The 17938-nt window shown below is 47.3% G+C and overlaps 2 protein-coding genes across 2 annotated transcripts in view; one reads left to right on the top strand and one right to left on the bottom strand.

The window, feature by feature from the left end:
- Positions 1–4616, top strand: part of ADGRD2 (adhesion G protein-coupled receptor D2) — a 53062-nt gene extending 48446 nt beyond the window's left edge. Inside the window, exon 27 of the mRNA XM_056860108.1 lies at positions 4425–4616. Within this exon, the coding sequence (XP_056716086.1) occupies positions 4425–4432 (8 nt within the window). The 3' untranslated portion in view covers positions 4433–4616. The remainder of the gene's footprint in view (positions 1–4424) is intronic.
- Positions 4617–9441: 4825 nt separating this feature from the next.
- Positions 9442–17938, bottom strand: part of NR5A1 (nuclear receptor subfamily 5 group A member 1) — a 32124-nt gene continuing 23627 nt past the window's right edge. Inside the window, exons 5-6 of the mRNA XM_056860397.1 lie at positions 17321–17468; positions 9442–9700 (exon numbers count right to left, since the gene is read on the bottom strand). Coding sequence (XP_056716375.1) covers positions 9453–9700; positions 17321–17468 — 396 coding nt within the window. The 3' untranslated portion in view covers positions 9442–9452. The remainder of the gene's footprint in view (positions 9701–17320; positions 17469–17938) is intronic.

The raw sequence follows: 17938 nt of genomic DNA, 5'->3' as shown, positions 1-17938 counted from the left end.
CACAGCATGGTGGATGCGGTAATGAAATGGCTGCCACAGGCGGCGAAGCCAGCTGCAAAATGACTGCCACAGCTTAACTTCAGTGACACAGTGTAGATCCTGGTGCTGTGCTGGCAGCTGCTGCCAAAGCAACATTTTAAAAAAATCTGCACAGCCAATCAAATCTCCAATAGTCAATCAGAAGCCTTGCTGGGCAAAAGGCCTACCTGGCTCCACCCAGTTCCTAAAAACATGGGCACCATGGTGGGGACCCCTGCAGTAATATGTTGATTGGCCCAATGCTGTCATCTTTATTGTTCCTCTTCACATCCTTCATGGCAAGAAACTAACAGAGGTGGTAAAGTGCCGTCAAGTCGCAGCCGACTTATGGCGACCTCTTTTTGGGGTTTGCATGGCAAGAGACTAACAGAGGTGGTTTGCCAGTGCCTTCCTCTGCATAGCAACCCTGGACTTCCTTGGTGGTCTCCCATCCAAACACTAACCAGGGCTGACCCTGCTTAGCTTCTGAGATCTGATGAGATCAGGCTAGCATGGGCCATCCAGGTCAGGGCTCACATCCTCCATGGTAATGCCCTAATCATGTTAATTCCATGTAGTAACTGATGCCTGGAGCTCACCAACTAGGAGGTTTGAACCACCAGGTGAGAAACCACTGTCTCAGCATGCCCTGGACCACTTGCCGTGTTAGGCCAGACATTTTAACCCATCAGCAAACCTGAAGTCATGAGCAGGGCCTAGATCCTGTGAGGCTCTTCCGTCTCCTTTGGTCCCTCTTCAGCACCTTTGCCGTCCGTGCAGAGTTGAAAGGCCAAGTGGAGAGGAGAGAGAAAAGTGAGCCGTGGGTTCTGTGAGCACTTAAGGGGTTCCTGACCCATCATCACTCACATACAACAAAGCTGCTGCCACCCTGTTTTATGTCCACTAATTAAGGCTGAATTAATCATAGACATTTTGAGATTATAGACCTTCTATTTGAGTGTGTGTGTGTTACAAAGGTATTAATGTCTTCACGTTTGCACATTTCCCCCCCATGAAATGCATGTTTCATAGGCAAGGATTTTTATACATTTCCATGTTTAAGATATATGGCAAAGTATTTGGTTGACAGGACAGAATTTAGAAGATTAGAAGTACAATCCCAAACATACGTTACACCCTTCTACATCCATTAAACTCAGTGGGCTTGGAAGGGTTTATGTTTGTTTAGGTTTGTCCTGTAAATCCAGTCGTTAAACTGATGTGCTTCTTTTGATATGTTCAGTATTTACAGTTCCTGTTTCAATCACATGTTTCTATATGTAATGGTAGGCATTAGGATGTGCACTCAGATATATCCAGTCTGAATATATATCCAAAAATACCTTATCAGCATTTTTTTGATATATTTGGGATCCTGATTGATATTTGGGGATCTTGGCAATAGCTGTATCCCAATCCTGAATATTCCCAGAAATATTCCGGAATATCTGGGGCTGGCATTTTAAAGCTCCAAACTGGATGGGCGGGGGGTTGCTTTCTACAGGGTTTCCGGGCAACAGGACAGAGTTCTGAATCCTGATAATTATGCCCCCGCCCCCAATATTCCATATCTGAAAAATATTTTTTTCTGGTGCACATTCCTTCTAGGCATGTTTAAAAGTTATAGCTGCATAACTGTCTAAGAGGTGTCAACATAAACATTATGATGGAAGGTTCCTTAGTAGATTGTTACAGCATTTTAAAAAGGCTGCAAAGAGCCCCAATTCCAACTGGGGCCATCAGGCGGAGGGGTTTAATCCTTCCAATTCCCACATAGTTTCACTAATGGGATTCCACCACCCAAATCTGCATATCCACCCACCACTTGTGTTTCTCTTCTTTCTACATATTTTCTGGGGTTAATTTCTAGGGTTATTTTTGTACATACAAGCAAACATATAATTACATGAGATGGCTAAGCAGTGTCTGACCATATACCTAGAATTTTTAAACTGGGCTCCATTATTTATTCTGGTTTCATTGCTCTTTTGGGTAGGTAAAGAGTGGTCTGATTTTTTCTTCTACTTCTATTATTATTATTATTAATAATAATAACAATAATTATTGTTGTTGTTGTTATGGTTGTTGTTGTTGCTATTATTATTACCACCCTCTTTTAGACCTTGTTTTGAAGGAAAGGTGTGATATTTATTCATTGGGAACCCTGGCACTGATTATTTATTTTCCTTATTTATCCACTGCTTTTCCAAGGTGACATCTGAACACAGGCATGAAATTTTCAGTGAAAAGAATAAAATCATATCAGTGATTTAAAAAACAACAACACATAGATATAGCTGTAGGGAAATAAGCTACTCATGTGTAAACTATCACTTATTTCACACCTATATTAATTGGCAAAAAACACCGTTTTAATTTTATTCCTGGATATCTACTACCACTTTACACTAAAGGCAGGCATATTGTTCAGCCAGGATTGGCACAATACAAAGGTGCTCCGTGCTTGTATTGGAAGGTTCTTCTCTTCCCCCTCCATATTAAGGGACCCCCCCCTTCAAAGCTCCTGGACCCCATTCACCACACAAGAGGCCACATGTTCCTTCCCCCAAACATACACACCTCTAATGAGTTTCTGGCTTCCTTTATGGAGACATGATCTTCTGTCAATATTCATTACACCCCATTATGTGGGCAGGGGAGGCCCCTGGAAAGTGTGGGGGGATGTTGTCACATATTTGCACAGACAATAAGAAGCGTCTTTTTCATTTTGGCGAAGAAGGCGATCGCCTCAGCCCCCGTCTCCTCGAGTGTCGCTCTATTGTTTCCTTGTGATAATTTCATTATCCACTTTGAATACATCTTGTATGTTGCTAAGCCACGCATAGCAACATGTGCCTCCTGGTCTCCACAGCTGGGCACCTCCAGGAGTATTAGGAAGCCCGTTCCGACAAGTCGCAGCAGCGTGCCAAAGAGACCCTTTAAAAGTTGCCTTTCAAATGAAAACCAGGGTGCCCTAGATGGGTCTTGCTAGCAGAAATTGTGTGTGGGGGGTGTCCTCTTAGAATCTTTGTGTTGTTCTTTCTGTGTGACAGCAGTTCAGATTAGCAGAATCTGAGTGCTCTGTTTATTTCATGCCCCATCCAAGCACCCTGGAAATGTTGCAGTTTGAGCCTATCTGTTTTTCCTTTGCAATTTCTGGTTTTGTTTTTAAGATTCTAAATGGAGGACATATTTGAAACACTCTGTTGTCCTAATTCTTGCAACTAAAAGTTCAGACCCGACTTGCCAGATTTGCAATCTGTTTTCTTTTTTAAAAAATTCTTGCGTGCATGCACACACCCGGCCGCAAACCCAACAGTAGAAATAATTGCGCTGTGAAAATAAAATGCTTTAAATTTTGCATGCAAATTTGAACTGGATTTTTCCTGATCCACCAGTTCGCTTTAGGTTTAACTATAGGGTATCATTAACTCCCCCGCAGTCCTCTGACAGCAGTTATGAGAAAGTTGCCATCAAACTTCTTGAGCGGTGATTGAGGTGCAGCGATCCAGCACCTTCTTTGCATGTCAAAGAAAGTCCCGGGTTCAGTCCCTGGCAGTGTTTCCAGTTAAAAGGAGTTTGGGGTCACTGGTGTTGGGAAGGACCTTTCTCTACCTGACACTAGAGAGCAAGTACTGTTCAGAATACAGGACACTAAGTAAAAGGTTCCAGTAGTCTGATGTAGTATAATACAGCTTTACGTGCTATAATTCTGCTTTGTATTCAGCAGGTTACAGGTTCAGTCCCCAGCATCTCCAGAGATCTCAGGATCTCTGTCTGAGCACATGGTGAGTCACTGCAATTTAGTGGCTAATCCTGACCTCAGTGGACCAGTGGGCTGGTTAGGTACTATGCAGGTTGCCAAACCTAAAGAGACTCACTTTTAGCACTTTACCAAGTATATTGTTTGTCCACCCACCCCACCCCAGCATCCTTGTAAATTTGGGCATTACCAATTCCCATTTTACAGGTGGATAAGTGAGCCCTAGAGACAGTGGCTTAGATCCTATAACATTATTGCCCTTAAGCTTCTGTCCAGCTGCTCCAGAAAATTTCCTCCATTGCAGCACTTGCTTCTTTGTGCAGAAGATCAGTTTTTTAAAGGACCCTCTGCATATGCAAACTTGGTAGCAGCAGAGGAAGTGAGCACCAAAGCAGAGGAAAGCTACCGCAGCAGAGAGAAGTGTGAGTGGTCATGGGATCGAAGCCAGTAATTTCTTGTTATTTAAACAGCATGAAAGACCCCTTGAGGAAGTTCTTAAGTAACTCAGTTGGTCACTGTTGAATTATTGGTTACCAGGGAGAGGGTCAGGCCCACTTCTAGCCCCAGATATAAAATACTTTGTTTAGTACAGGTTGCATATATTCTACTGTTCTGGGCTCAGATGATGCATTTTTCTCTTCAGGTTTCTGAGAAGAGGTGTTCCAATTATCCCTTCCACCCACCCCAAGGTAGCACAACTTCAGAAGAATTTCTTCAGGCAGAAGACAGGATCAAGGAAGCCGCCAGTGACTAGGTTCAGTTTCTTCCAGATCTGGCAGCAAACGAGCGAAACTGTTTTGCTTACAGCTAACCAGGCAGATGGTCTTCACTACACTGCCCCCCTCCCTGATGGTACTGACAGCAACTTCTTGGGTGGCATTACTGGGCTTGACTGGTCATGGACCAAGGAGACCAAGCTATTTACCTGGGCAAGGAGCCTGAGGTGACCCCTGTGCCTCTGTAAGAAATCTGTCATGGGTTTTCGCTTGTCAGTGATTGATTGTCACACTTTGGGGGCATCATCTGCTGGGGAAGTTCTCCTGCACAAGCTCCATTGAAATGAGCAGGTAGTTCTACTGTGTCTGCGTGCTTCTCCCATCTATTTCAATGGGGCTTGTGTCAAAGGGCTTCTTGCCCTTTTGACCACTGTCATGACTCTGGAAAACGTTTCCTTCTTGCAAAGCAGCCTGCAATCCATTTCCTAGCAAGGGGGTCCTAGGGGACCCTTCCTGTTCCGATGCCAGTGGTATGTCTGCTAAGGCCCAGGAGACATTGTGCCGCTCTGTCTTGCCCCTTTTTTTCTGCCCCCCAAGGCTTCTGTCTCTTTCTCCCCTGGCCATGTGTTGGTGTGGACAACTCTGACTGTATCAGTGACATTGGTGGATTAAAAGCTGTGTTTAACGCCACCTCTCTGTGGATTTGGTGTCTGCCTGTCTTGTCCTTTCCCCCTGCAAATGCCCAGATGCCCGTGGAACTGATGTAACAGTAGAAATCTGCAAAAAGATGTCATTTTTCAATTTAGACGAGGGATATGAGTTAAACTCACATCTTTTCGTTTATGCTTTTCTAAAACTCTGCTCTATTGTATTACTGTGAATACATTGTTTTAATGAATGTATTTTGTGGTTTAATTAGCTGCCTTGGGCTTCCTTTCAAGAAGGAAGATGGTTTAAATGTGTTGTTGTTTTTTAAAAAATAAATAATCTCTGTTAATTTTAAAATGTACTCTGTAATACAGAGCCCCCCTTTGCGAGGTGGAATGCAGCCAGCATTGAAAGAAAACGTCCGTTCTACCATGCCTCACATTGAAAAAAAGAGTCTTGCAACAGCTGGCTTTAGCATCTTCCATAATTGGAAATGTTATGCTAAAAACTTGAGTTGGGAGATGCCGGTGCTGAAGATCTCACAAGCACATTGTATTGTGGGGACTGGCTTGAAATTCCTGCCAAATCAATCCTCCTCCTGCCCTGGATGTATTGTCGTCAGTGCTGGTGTAAATGAGAAGCTTCCTGCTTGCAGAAGACTTGGAATCCAGCGTCTGTTGAGTGAGCCTGAAGGGACTTTTTGAACCCATTGCTTTACTGATAGACAGGATGGGGCCCTGCTCAGACCTCAGTCAGAAGACACCGATGTCTCCTTTTTATCCCCATCCCAAATAACCCTCTAGGAAGGGACAGCTTGCTCTCAACCCACTCAGGGTTTAACAGCTGCAGGGGGACTTGAATGGGGGTTCTCCAAAACCCCATCTGGATACTCCTTTTGGCATATTTGGTACCTCCTTACTCTTAGGAATGCTGCTTTCTTGCCTGGTGATATTCTCTGTCGTCTGTCTCTCTCTTGGTAATTTCCTAGCCCAGATTTCTTCCCAAGCAGGGAATCGTCCCTCTCCCAAGCCCCACACATCCCCTGACCACACCAACCCACTCTTAATGTCTTCTGAAAACAGGAGAGCCTTTTGCTCCTTCAGTTGGCCAGGGGTGCTCCTGGGATGCATCCCTGGCAACATCTAGCAAGAAAAGCATAAGTCAGTGTTTTTGCAGGTTGGGGAATTTTTGAAGAAAAGGCGATCATACGTCTCACACACACCTTTAAAAAGGTTGAAATGTCTTCACTGAAAAGGAAGGATGCCTTTTGTAAGAGACCAATAGTGGTGGTAGTGGGGGGGGCGGCGGTCAGGCGATAGGCTACCCCTGTCACACCACGGACTAGCGCCGGCGACTCAGATGCTCACCAGCCCTGCCTCAGCAACACAGCTGGCCCAGTTAGAAAGGAGGCTGCTGCCTGATTCCAGCTAGGCTGGAAAAAGAGCCACGTTTTAGGAAAACGTCCAGAGTCATTTACGTTTACTGCTCAAGAGGCTCTTAATAATGCTGAAAACTCTTCTCCGGGTGAGTGAGCTCTTGGTGAAGCTAAGTTAAAAGTGGTTGGAAACAGTTGCCTCGAAAAGAGTGTGAACATCAACTCCTTGGCGAGATCGAGTAGCAGGGACATGAGCTTCCGGGTCGCTGCAGCGGGCTGTGATGCGTCATTTGCAGCAACAAAGTTTTTGCGACTGTCCTTCGTGACTACTAAACAAGGCGCTTTGCACAGGCGGGTTTGCTACACGGGCAATTGCTGTGCCCAGCTGTCACTTGTGAACTCACCCGCAGTGGCACCAGGGAGCCGAGGACCTGCCAGGATCCTAAACCACTGCTGGTTGGTTGGTTTTGTGTGTGTTTTGTTGGCTTAAAAGAAAGAACACCACTGACTATAAGTGAATTGCAAAATTTATTGGAATGTCTTCATTTGGCAAGATAGTTCCATCATCTCTCCCCTCTGTGCCTCAGGAGGACTAGGAGGAAGAGAAACTGAACAAAACAGAGAGAGAGAGAGAGATGCGCGCGCACACACACACACACACACACATAAGGGCACTTTTTGTTTTCAGAAGAAAAAAAAACAGCTTGTCACATTTGAACTATATTCTCCAACTCTCTTGACCCGTAAAACACACACACACGGGGGTGGGGGGAGAAATCCCAACAACAGATCTGGAGCAGAAACCACAGCAACATATGTCGTCAAAATGCAGAAACAAGCAACCAGACTAGTAGCTTGAAAGCTTCCAAAGGCTTCAAAGTTGTTACGGAGCTCTGCCGTGCAGGCTGATGCCAGGCAAGGAAGCAGCTCCGAGTAGCAGGTGCCCAGCTCCAAGGGAGCAGCCCCAAAGGCAGCCCCCCCTTCAAAATCACAGCCACATCTAAGCCACAGTGGGGCAAAGGGACATCACACACTAATTGCAGAGAGCACGGTGGGGAGACAGCAGGGTAGGCATTCTAGAAGGGGGAAAGAAAGAGGTTGGATGCAGAATGCTCCCTCCGTCTGGATCCAGCCTTGAAGAAGTGGAAGGCAAGCTGGTTCTAAAAGCCCAGTTGGCACACCAAGACACATGCACGCCCAACTATGGATTTGAGTCCTGCTTGGTCCAGGGGACTTGGGGTGGGGGGTGCTCAGTGGGATTACATCCCCAAGGTTAGCTACTTTTTGGGAATGAAAAAAGTGACTTCTGCCAATGATAAGCCACACACGCGGGTAGAAGCATCTTTCTTTTCTCAAACATCCAGCCAGAGGAGGAAGCCAGGACTCAGGAGGCTTGTATGGATTTAAGATGGCCTCGGAAGAACAGAGGTACTGCTGGCTGATCCGATCCAGGGAAGGCTGCCTATACCATCCGAAGCAGCAACTCTCAGTCCAAGGCCAAACATAGCGAAGCACACACTGTGATCCTGTGTGCTGATGTCCCTGAGCACACTGCTGCCATGAATTCACCTACCCTGTCTTCTGTGGGAGGGGATACATTTACTTCTCCCCCTTCCCAAAGGCGCAAATCCCCTGGGGTAGATTGTGTGAGTTTCGTACACACCTTTCCCCTTGACCATCTATTATTAAAGGGGAGTTACTGCAAACTGGCCCACATCCTGTGGGAACTCTGGAGAAAACTCCAGTTATATGCAGGGACCTTTTACAAATTCAGGACTGCAGCCCATCACCAGAGAGACACCCTGATGGCCACAGGCACCTGGTGCCAAGCGGCAGCCCTTGCAGCTAGGGGTAGGGTGGGTTGATGTGGGCTGATGGGTATACATATCCATGTCCCCTCATCTGCATTACACTGCTCTCGTCTGTAAGGGAGAAGAAGCACTTGCAGATGGGCCACTGAGCCAATGCAAGGGGCAGAGAGGCTGGCTTGGCTTAACCTGCCTGGGCAGCACCTCTAGCATTGGCAACAGCATTCATGCCCCCAGGATGGCGCTGAGCATCTGCTACAAGGACATGCTCTCCGGCAGCACAACACACACATTTAAATTAGTAGTTTAAGATTGTGTCCTAACACCAGCTGAAGGCTCAGGGTATGCAATGTGCTTTGCAGCCCATTAAAAATAAAAAAAAAAGAGATACTGACCTAATCGGCAAATAAAAATGAAGCCCTCCCTTCAATGGCTCAACTCCCACCTCAAGACCAAAGAGAAAGTTCTGGCACCATCTTTCAACCATGCGGAGTCTCAATCTTTTGCCAGGGAAAGGGAGTTCCTTGGTTGTAGGGCACCCAAAGGCCTGCAAGCTCTCACTGTACTATATGGTGCACAGATGCTACTGCTTCTGCCTTCAGTAGCTGCAAAAAGCCACAGGGGAGGAGCTAAATTCCACAGTGAGGACAAAGACTGTGGTCAGAAAGAGCAGCGTGGACTGGGCCTGGTGAACTCGAGGAAGCAAGCACCTTCAACATTGGGACAACAGAGCTCCCTCCCTGCTCCCCACCTCTACCCAGTGTGCCCATCCGTTCTTTACCAGTTTCAGCCTCTAAACTGCCAACGAAGGGCAGCCCCATGTTGTTAAGCCTCAAGCTCTCAGATACAATACTCTCCAGAAGAGAAAAGGAACAAAACCCCTAAAACTCAGGGCAGGCCACACTGAATGCAGAAGAACTACAGTTTCAGAGTCGTAAGCTCCCACAGATACTGTATATTCACATTAAGCTGCCTGGAGCTTTTCACTGGCTTGGTTTAAACAGAACTACTGAGGAGAATGGCCAGCGGGCAAGGAGGCATTCACCCGACCATCTTTCCCACACTGCCCCTGCATCTCCTTCACCAGAGTCTCTTCCCATGAAAGGAGGGGGGTTCGGTTGCGCTCAAGTCCGCTTGGCATGCAGCATTTCGATCAGAAGGTTGTTACAAGGCACCTCCCCACTCAGGTGCTTGTGGTAGAGGTACTCCTCAGCCTGCATGCTGAGAGACCGGATGTCGGCCAGCTGGACAAGCAGCTGCCGGAATTTGTCCGTGGCGTGAGGATAGTGGCACATGGTGTACTCGAGCAGCGCTGCATGGGCTTTCTCCTGGGCATCTTTTGCTAGACTGGAATTCTCCAGGTACTTTACATCTGCAGCAAAACAAGAAAAGGAGGACAAAATGAGCCCCTGTTGAGGCGACGCCTAATGGGGTGCAGAGCTATTCCTGAATGCTCAGGTGGATAGCGAAACAGGAACCAAATTGCGAGAGCCAAAGAAATCTGGCTGACTCATGCAGACTCTGACAAAAGCTGCCTGCAAAACCTCTGTAGGAATTCACCAATCTGCTGCAATGTCACGGAATGTTCACTATCACTCTTGATTTTCCAACTGCTCGCATGAAACAGCGGGCCACACAGCATGTCAACAAGTAGTGACGCTAATAGAGAAAAACACAACACAGAAACAAGAGAACGCACCCAGTGCTGCTGTTAAACCTGAAAAACTGAGTGGGAAGGAGGTCCAGAAAACGGAGAAGGAGCACAGTGGGTGAAGAAGCAGTGACTAAAAGGAATGGTGGGTAGAAAAACAGATCCTCAAGGCAGAGAGGATGTAGGAAACTGAGGGAAAGCGCCGCCAAGGAAAAAACTGAGACCATGGAAAAATCTCGCACAGGATTGAGAGGGACACGCTGTCAGCAAGGACAGCCAAGTATACTGGGACAGGGGATTGTGGTCCAGAAAGACTCACAAGATGGTTGGGGCGGGGGGGGGGGGCTGAATTATAGGCATCTTGTTAAAGGTTTGTTTGATTAACTTGAACAACAGTGGGAGTTTAGATTCACAGCAATAGAACAGGCATTATCCAAACCAGACACCCAAAAGCAGTTTGCATTTCCTGTATGGCTAGTCCCGTTTGATTCAGCAGGAATACAATAATTCATTGGAGCAGAGAATGCATTTGTAATTTAGATTTTTTATTAAAGCTTAAACTAAATAACCACAGAATCCCTATTAGCTCCAGTCCGAACCTTGTTTATATTTTTTAAAAACTGGGGGGGGGATCCCTACAGATGCATGTTCCAGCATCCACAAGATGCGTGATGCCCAAAACATGCTCCTTCTTTTTGTATTTATTATTTATTTGTCACTTTTATATCCCGCCCTCCCCGGCCAGCGAACACACTTTGGAACACAGAAAAGACGCAGCCGATCTTGCAGTTCGAATGTCAGGCAGCTGCGGAAATTCGTCCCAGGGCTATTTGTGATTCCTGCCCGTGTGTTTTGGGCACCTGCAGCTCTCTCACCTTCCGTGTGAGGCCACAGATTGTGTTCCTCTCTGAACAGTGCCTGAAGAGATCACCTTAATCTGCCCCGACCTCTCCAAAGTGGCAACGCGGCTCAGGCGACATGGAAACCTTTATCCCTGGCATGTCTGGAGCTGCCGCAGACGTTGGCAGGCGGCTTTACTAAACCCACAGCAGAAGGGCCCTTCGTACAGGGACGCCTTCCTTGGAAGCGAGAGGCGCAGTTGGCAGGCGTGGATGCGAAGTGATAAGCAGATCCCCCCTTAAGCTGGCAGCCTGCCTGGGGAGGCAAACCTTTCCGACCCAATCAGGTGAGAGAGGAAAAGGCAGGCAAGGGCCTTGCTCTGTCTTCTTGTAGCCTGGGCCTCGGGGTGGGGGCAGGGGAATAAGAGGACCAGGCTGAGGCTGCACGGTGCAGTGGGTCAGCCCTACCTGCTGATCTGCCCCATGTATTTACTCATCTACTGCTTGTGGTGGCTTCTCAGCTGAGGCAGCATGAGCGAATGACAGTAAGAAAAGAAGTGATGGGGGGGATGTGGAAGCTTCCGGGAGCCAACTGGAGTGGGTCAGCAACCTCCATGGGCCCCAAAAGCTGCATTCTCTCTCCCCCTCTCTTCTTCCCTCCAGGTTCTGACTCTCTAGCTGTTCTTGGCAATTTTGCTTTCTGGCATGCCAGTATACCCAAATGGCCTTTCTTAGGTAGAGCTTTCCGGTTTCATAGGGGGAAAACACATGGGAGGTTATGCCTTGGATTTGCCGCTCCTTAGATGCACATTTTCCCCATCTGAATTCTCAAAACTCTGCACGGGGGCTTATTTTTCAGTTTTGAGAATTTGGCTGGGGAAAATGTGCATCTAGAGAGCAGCAAATCCAAGGCAAAACCTCCTGTGCATTTTTGCCCATAGTGTGCTAATTCTTCCCTGAAGCTTCTTGAACAGGCTAGCTAGCAAATTAAGCAGGTACTGAGCTGCTCAACTGGAACAGAGTCCTTTGCAAATAGGTCACTGTATAGGACATTTTGGAGGTTATTAATTCACAGGGTCACCATAAGTCAGAAGCGACTTGACGACACTTAACACACACAGTTAAATGATCTAAACATGAGGAATAAAAGTTTTGCAGTTTTTCTTCCACAGAGAGAAGAACAAGACACAAAACCAATCAATACCCCCTGAGAGACCAAAGAGACACACAAGGCTTGTCCTCCCTCTGTTGTGTCCCTCTGCTCAGCAGCCTTCTGATTTCTCCCATCTGCTTGTCTCACCACCCTGAAGCTGTCTCGGTGGCCTGCCCCAGCCCTTTCAGATGGGCCATGCAAGGACAGCCTATGCCGCTCTTTCTAGTGGAAGGTGGAGCAGCTCAGGCCAGCTGGGGGAATGCAAATGTGCCTCCAACTCTGCCTCCCTCTGGTTTTTAAAGAACCAGAGGGGATTGGTGCCACAATGTGATATTTCTCCAGGCTGCATGACTGAAGATCATACTCCATCATCTCGTAAGGGGTAACCGGCGCATGGGACTGAGCCATTGTGTATGACTGAACACAGGAAGGTGCATTATTCAAAGCCAGACCACGAGCTACCCAGCACATTCTGACTGGAATCTCAGGCAGAGGAAGGTCTTTGATAATGCTGGCTGCTTGAGATCTTTTTAACTGGAGATGCCCTGGACTGAGCCTGGGACCGTCCTGCATGCAACTCAGATATTGTGCTACGGGGCGGAGCCTCTTCAAACGTATTTGCAACACCGAGCACTGAAAAATCGAGTATCATGTGTGATTCAGCCATTATGAATCAACATGGGAGACGGGTTAGAAACCTTCCTTGGGGGCCCATTTTTCATGCATGGACTCTTCTCCTGATCTTTTAGGCCCAAACAGCTGTTAAAAGTAAATCACATGAAGGTTGCTTCCACATGAAGGTTTTGCTCTGTTTCAGAAATCAGACTGCAGCAGAGTGGGGCTTTTTGTTTTGGAACAATACTGTGTCCCCTAATCATCCACTATCCCAGTTTTTGCTTGCTTTGCCCTAATCTTTCCCATACTTGGATACAAGCTTTTGGGAAAGAGCACAGTCCAAAGTGTGTTTACACGTGGTGTGGACAGGAAGGGGCACATTTTTGCAGTCGCCAGCCACATCGATGCCATTTTTCCTGCCCGAGCCCCTGTGACTTCCATTTCCCTCCCCCTGCACCACAAGGGGGCTTGTCAGACTTTTAAGGGGGGGATTAACTGACATATCACTACAGCAGAGCTACAGCAGATGTTAAGTTACAGCGATTTGTAACTTACTTCTGGTAACTGGCATATCATTGCGAGTTACCAAATGTAATTAAGAGAGCCAGCGTGGTATAGTGGTTAAGAGTGGTGGTTAGGAGCTGTAGACTGTAATCTGGAGAAGCGGGTTTGATTCCCTGCTCCTACTCATGAGCGGCAGACTAAACTGGTGAACTGGATTTGTTTCCCCACTCCTACACATGAAGCCAGCTGGGTGACCTTGGGCTAGTCACAGCTCTCTTAGAGCTCTCTCAGCCTCACCTACCTCACAGGGTGTCTGTTGTGGGGAGAGGAAGGGAAGGAGATTGTAAACCGGTTTGATTCTTCCTTAAGTGGTAGAGAAAGTTGTCATATAAAAACCAACTCTTCTTCTTAAAGTTGCTACAGTTTAAAATCCCTAATTGGCATAGCGCTGTAGCTTAACACTACAGCCATATGTCAATTACTGATTATTTTAAAGCCCCCTGATGCTGTGGGGTGGGACGGTGACCACAGAAGGCTGGGGCAAGCAAAATGCAAGGGGGAAATCACCATGTGGATGCTCTGTTGCCAGAAGCCTTTGCTGCAGCATTTCAAGGAGGGTGCTCGCTGTGGGGAAGCAACCCTACCACCTCTCCGCCTGCAGTACAAGCAAATAAGTTGGTTTGGGAGGCAGCAAACTGCCCGGCCAACCCCAGCCGCTTGGCGTCACGTTCTGCATTCACAGTCCAAGGCTCGCCTGTCACTCCCAGCCTGTTCTAGTTGCTGAAAAGCCCCGGGTCTTCAGCTCCAGCTCAGGAGAAAAGAGACGGCAACACCCTCCCCTTATCATCAGGCATGTCAGTATGAAATCTCTTTATCCGCCTAATATTACTGCGATTGTCGCATTTAGAAGTTACATTGCTAAATGTCAACTCTCTACCCTGAGTTGGCTCCACAATAGCACGTTCTCCTCAACGACTCACCTGGTTTGGAAAAGAAACCCTATTCACAGTTTAATTGAATATTTGAATAATCTTTTCATTCCTGCAAGGCATAAAGAATGTTGTCCAAATAACATCAACTCACTTCATTTAGAGCCGCCGCAGCGGCTGTAAGGACTCCGTCCTCTGACAAAGCAGCCCCTCGCACAGGCGGAGCTGCTGGGGACGATTTCTATGCCCTGAAGTGTTCTTCCTATTCACGGCTCCTTTTGTTTGCCGGAGGCTTCTGATAAATTGCAACCGCTTAAGGGAATGCAGGCTTATAAAAGCCGCTCTTGCTCCCCTCCCCTGGAGTGGCTGCGTGGTGAATGGAAGTCAGGCAGCCGCGGTAGGGGTCAATCCATTAAGGCCCTATTAAACCCTTCTGGAGAACAAAGCTAACCTGTGTGCCAACCTCATAAATATTGCTATTTTGAGAAGCCCTAATTTTAATTAAATCTCTTTACCTGCTCAGGAGAGAAATCTATTTAGGCTCAAATGGCAGCCTCTTGTGCTTGCGTGTGCGAACAAACGTGTGTGTGTGTGTGTGCGTGCAGTTTAGCTCCGATTGTGCTACAGCCAAGAGGGAAATGTGAAAATTCGCTCGTGAAGGCAATTACATCCTACACATAATAAGCGAGGCAGCTCTGTACAGCTGAGCCTGTGAAGGGCAAATGGCTCCCGACACGCTCTGCGGTACGGAGAGAGAAAAGTTGGACTTGGGGCAGCGGTGCAGCGCTGGCAATGGTAAGCTTTTGTTCTTGGTTTTCTCCAGAAAGCTTCGGCAAAGGGGAAAGGGCAACAGCAAGGCAGGAGTTTAATGCAATGCGCAAAAATGGATGAGAGAGGGTGCTTTTGGACCTGGGGTGTGATGCTACCGAATGGAGGGAGGAAAACAGGCCCCGGGTACTGCTTGCTTCCTCCTGAAAACCTTCCCCTCCCTCCCTCTGAAGCAGGATCCAGGTGTGAGCCAGGGCCCACCAAAGCATAGCTACAGCTTGTTTGAAGTGCTGAGGCAGTCCTCCCATATGCTAGAAAAAGTGTCTTTGTGAATGAGCAGAGTGCCCTTTCTTCCACAGCCACGGTCTACTTCAAAAGGAGAACAACATAATATTATGCACTATTATGAACCCCACATTCTAAAGAGGATAAGAATATTTTTAAATCTTCCATTTGAATGCTGCTGGATATTAAGCACACGGCAGTAGCCTTCTCCAAACATAACCAAGGCAGGCCATGACTTTGTACAAGGACAGAAACCATGCAGCATCCAGCTGATCTTTAAAAAAAGCAAAGCATGTTACTAGTCCTTATGGCTGTTCAGACATGCATGGTAAATGTGAGGGCGGTGCTGGTGAATTCACAAAAACCAGAGGGATTTCTGCATCACAAGGTTTTCAGCAATCAGGGAGAGGTGCAAAAGACAGATTTCAAAGCCATGCGAAGCGCCCTTCCCCTTCCCTTTAAACAGCACAACTAGAAAAAAAGCAAGGCAGAATGAATTACATCATTTGCATAATGTATGGAAGGTGCAGAACCAGCTTTTCTGGGTGCAGAACTAGGATTATTTTTTTAGCATCGAGTACACACACAAACCCCTCCACAGAAAGCCTTAACAATATTCACTGACAATGCTCAGGCTTGGGATTTGACAGATCTCCAGAAAACCATTGGCTTTTCTTGGTGGAGTGCAATGCAGAAAATATCCGTAGCTTAACCGGATCACCAGAGTGGAAGAAACTGAAAGACCCATGGCTGTATCACCCACAAGGGATCTCCTCCCCCACCCCCTGCAAAGTGGCCCTCTGGGAAAAACACTGTGGAATCCTTTACTGTGCTGCTGCACCCGCTGGACCAGAATACTCCCATCAGTGTCACCATCCAAGAGGTCCAAACGGGGGGGGGGGGGGAATGAAGCACACATATCCACCTTCCATTTCTGGCCATTTTGGAATGCCCATGAAGGCTCCTTCCTGTTCATGTCACTGGTGGCCTGATTGCTTGGCCACTAGCAGGAGTGGAAACATTTTTGCAGGCTACCCGGATCCATCCAAACAGGTCCGTGCATTGGCACACATCAGCGTCTGAGCAGAAGGGGCGCAAGTCGAGCCCAGCCCAATTCCCCAAAGATATTTTGTCTAGCCAAAAAGTGAATGTGTGAACTGTGCCACAGAGCTAATCTCGAGTAATCTGCAACTGCCCGCCACATTGGAGGCTGCCCTGAATTCCTCTGACGCAAATCCAACCAGATAGTGTCTGCCTTTGCCCCCACCAACACGGCAGCAAGAGACTGTCAACACCTATATTTTGCAAAGGCCATATCAACTAGTTTCGGCAACAAACATTCAACACAAACAAATCTTTCTTTGGAGGCTTATTGATAGGAGGTAACCGGGATTATCTGGGCCAAATAGCAAGGAATTTCCTGCCACGGGCTGCTGATTCTGTGCCCCAGTTGGCAGTTGCAGATTTTACATAGCCTATAGAAAACAGTCATGCCAGTCTGGTGGGCGCTAGCAAACCATAAGAACACTTTCCACAAACCAAAAACCCCAAGAGAAATAACTTCTGTACAAGCAACAGTAAAACATTGGAACATACAACCTTTGTAGATGGGGGGACTGCAACATTCAGGAATTGCAATGTTTGGAGTACAATAGGTACAGGCAATTTTTGGGGAGGACATAAAAGTCACAGATGGAAGCAGAAAAGTAGCCCACGAGGAAACTTGCAGGAGAATCAACACAACTGGCTTTCCCTGAGAATCTTGCCATGGGAGCCATTTCTGAAGCCCCTGCTGTGGCCACAGCTGCATCAACCCAGGAAGAAGCAGAGAGGCTTCATGGCACAGACTGTACTCTACAGGGTGCGAGGGCCTGGTAACCGAAGATGCCAACCAAGCTACAAAGTGGTGCAGAAGAACACAGGAGGGGAAGAGAGGATAATTGTAGCAGGCATCTCCCTCCCTCTGCCCCCCCCCCCCGTTCTCACAATCACGGAGATGGAAGAGCACAAAGAGACAGTCTTCTGCGTAAAGGCAGGGGCCACCCACCCACACAGATCAACCCACACAAACCAGACCATAGGCAGAGAACAGGTATGCCACAGAACAGTTCCTGCAGAGCAACAACTCTGCCGTGCAGATGATTCATGCACTTGAGTCTTTGGTACTTCCTGGCCCCTATGTTCTCCCTTCCGCACATTCCAGATAATAATGATGCTCCCCATTCCTTCCTTTCCCCTCCCCACTTACCAAGACTGAAGAGAATGAGGAACTTCAAGCAGACGAACTCCTGCCTGTCTATTTGGAGGGAATGCAAGTGGAGGGCCAGCTCCTGTGCCCTCAGCACCAGGTTGTTCAGGATAGACCCTGCCTGTGTAGCGACCGTTGACATGTCCACCTGGAAGCATAGGAGAGAGATGGAGCTCAAGTTACATCTCTGGAGGGAACCAAGAGAGGGCCCAGCAGGCCTCCAACTTTGCTTAGAACTTGGTGATTGATTCATCAGCCAATGTAAATAAATAGGATCCTCTCTAGATACAGATAGTGCTTGGAGAATACATAACTCGACAAGTGTACAATTTATTTAAACAAGGGTATTAAAGAATGCCAGCCCTTCATTAGTAGACAAACATCTCGATGAAATGGACAAATTCACACGTTTGATTCAGTATCTGAAATGCAAATCTGACATTTTAAAATTCATTTCAAATTCAATAATGAGCAATGTTTTCCCTCGATGGACAAAGTAACTCAATGCTAAGCAAGATGGAAAGTTTGGCTTTACAAACCATCTGTGCTTGGTCCGAAATTTCAGTTTTGGAGCAGTCTGTGGCTAATGGATCAGATTCTTATGATTTGTAATCCATC

This window comes from Euleptes europaea, chromosome 14, assembly GCF_029931775.1.
Source record: "Euleptes europaea isolate rEulEur1 chromosome 14, rEulEur1.hap1, whole genome shotgun sequence".
Taxonomy (NCBI): domain Eukaryota; kingdom Metazoa; phylum Chordata; class Lepidosauria; order Squamata; family Sphaerodactylidae; genus Euleptes; species Euleptes europaea.
This window is presented reverse-complemented; position numbering and strand designations above follow the sequence as displayed.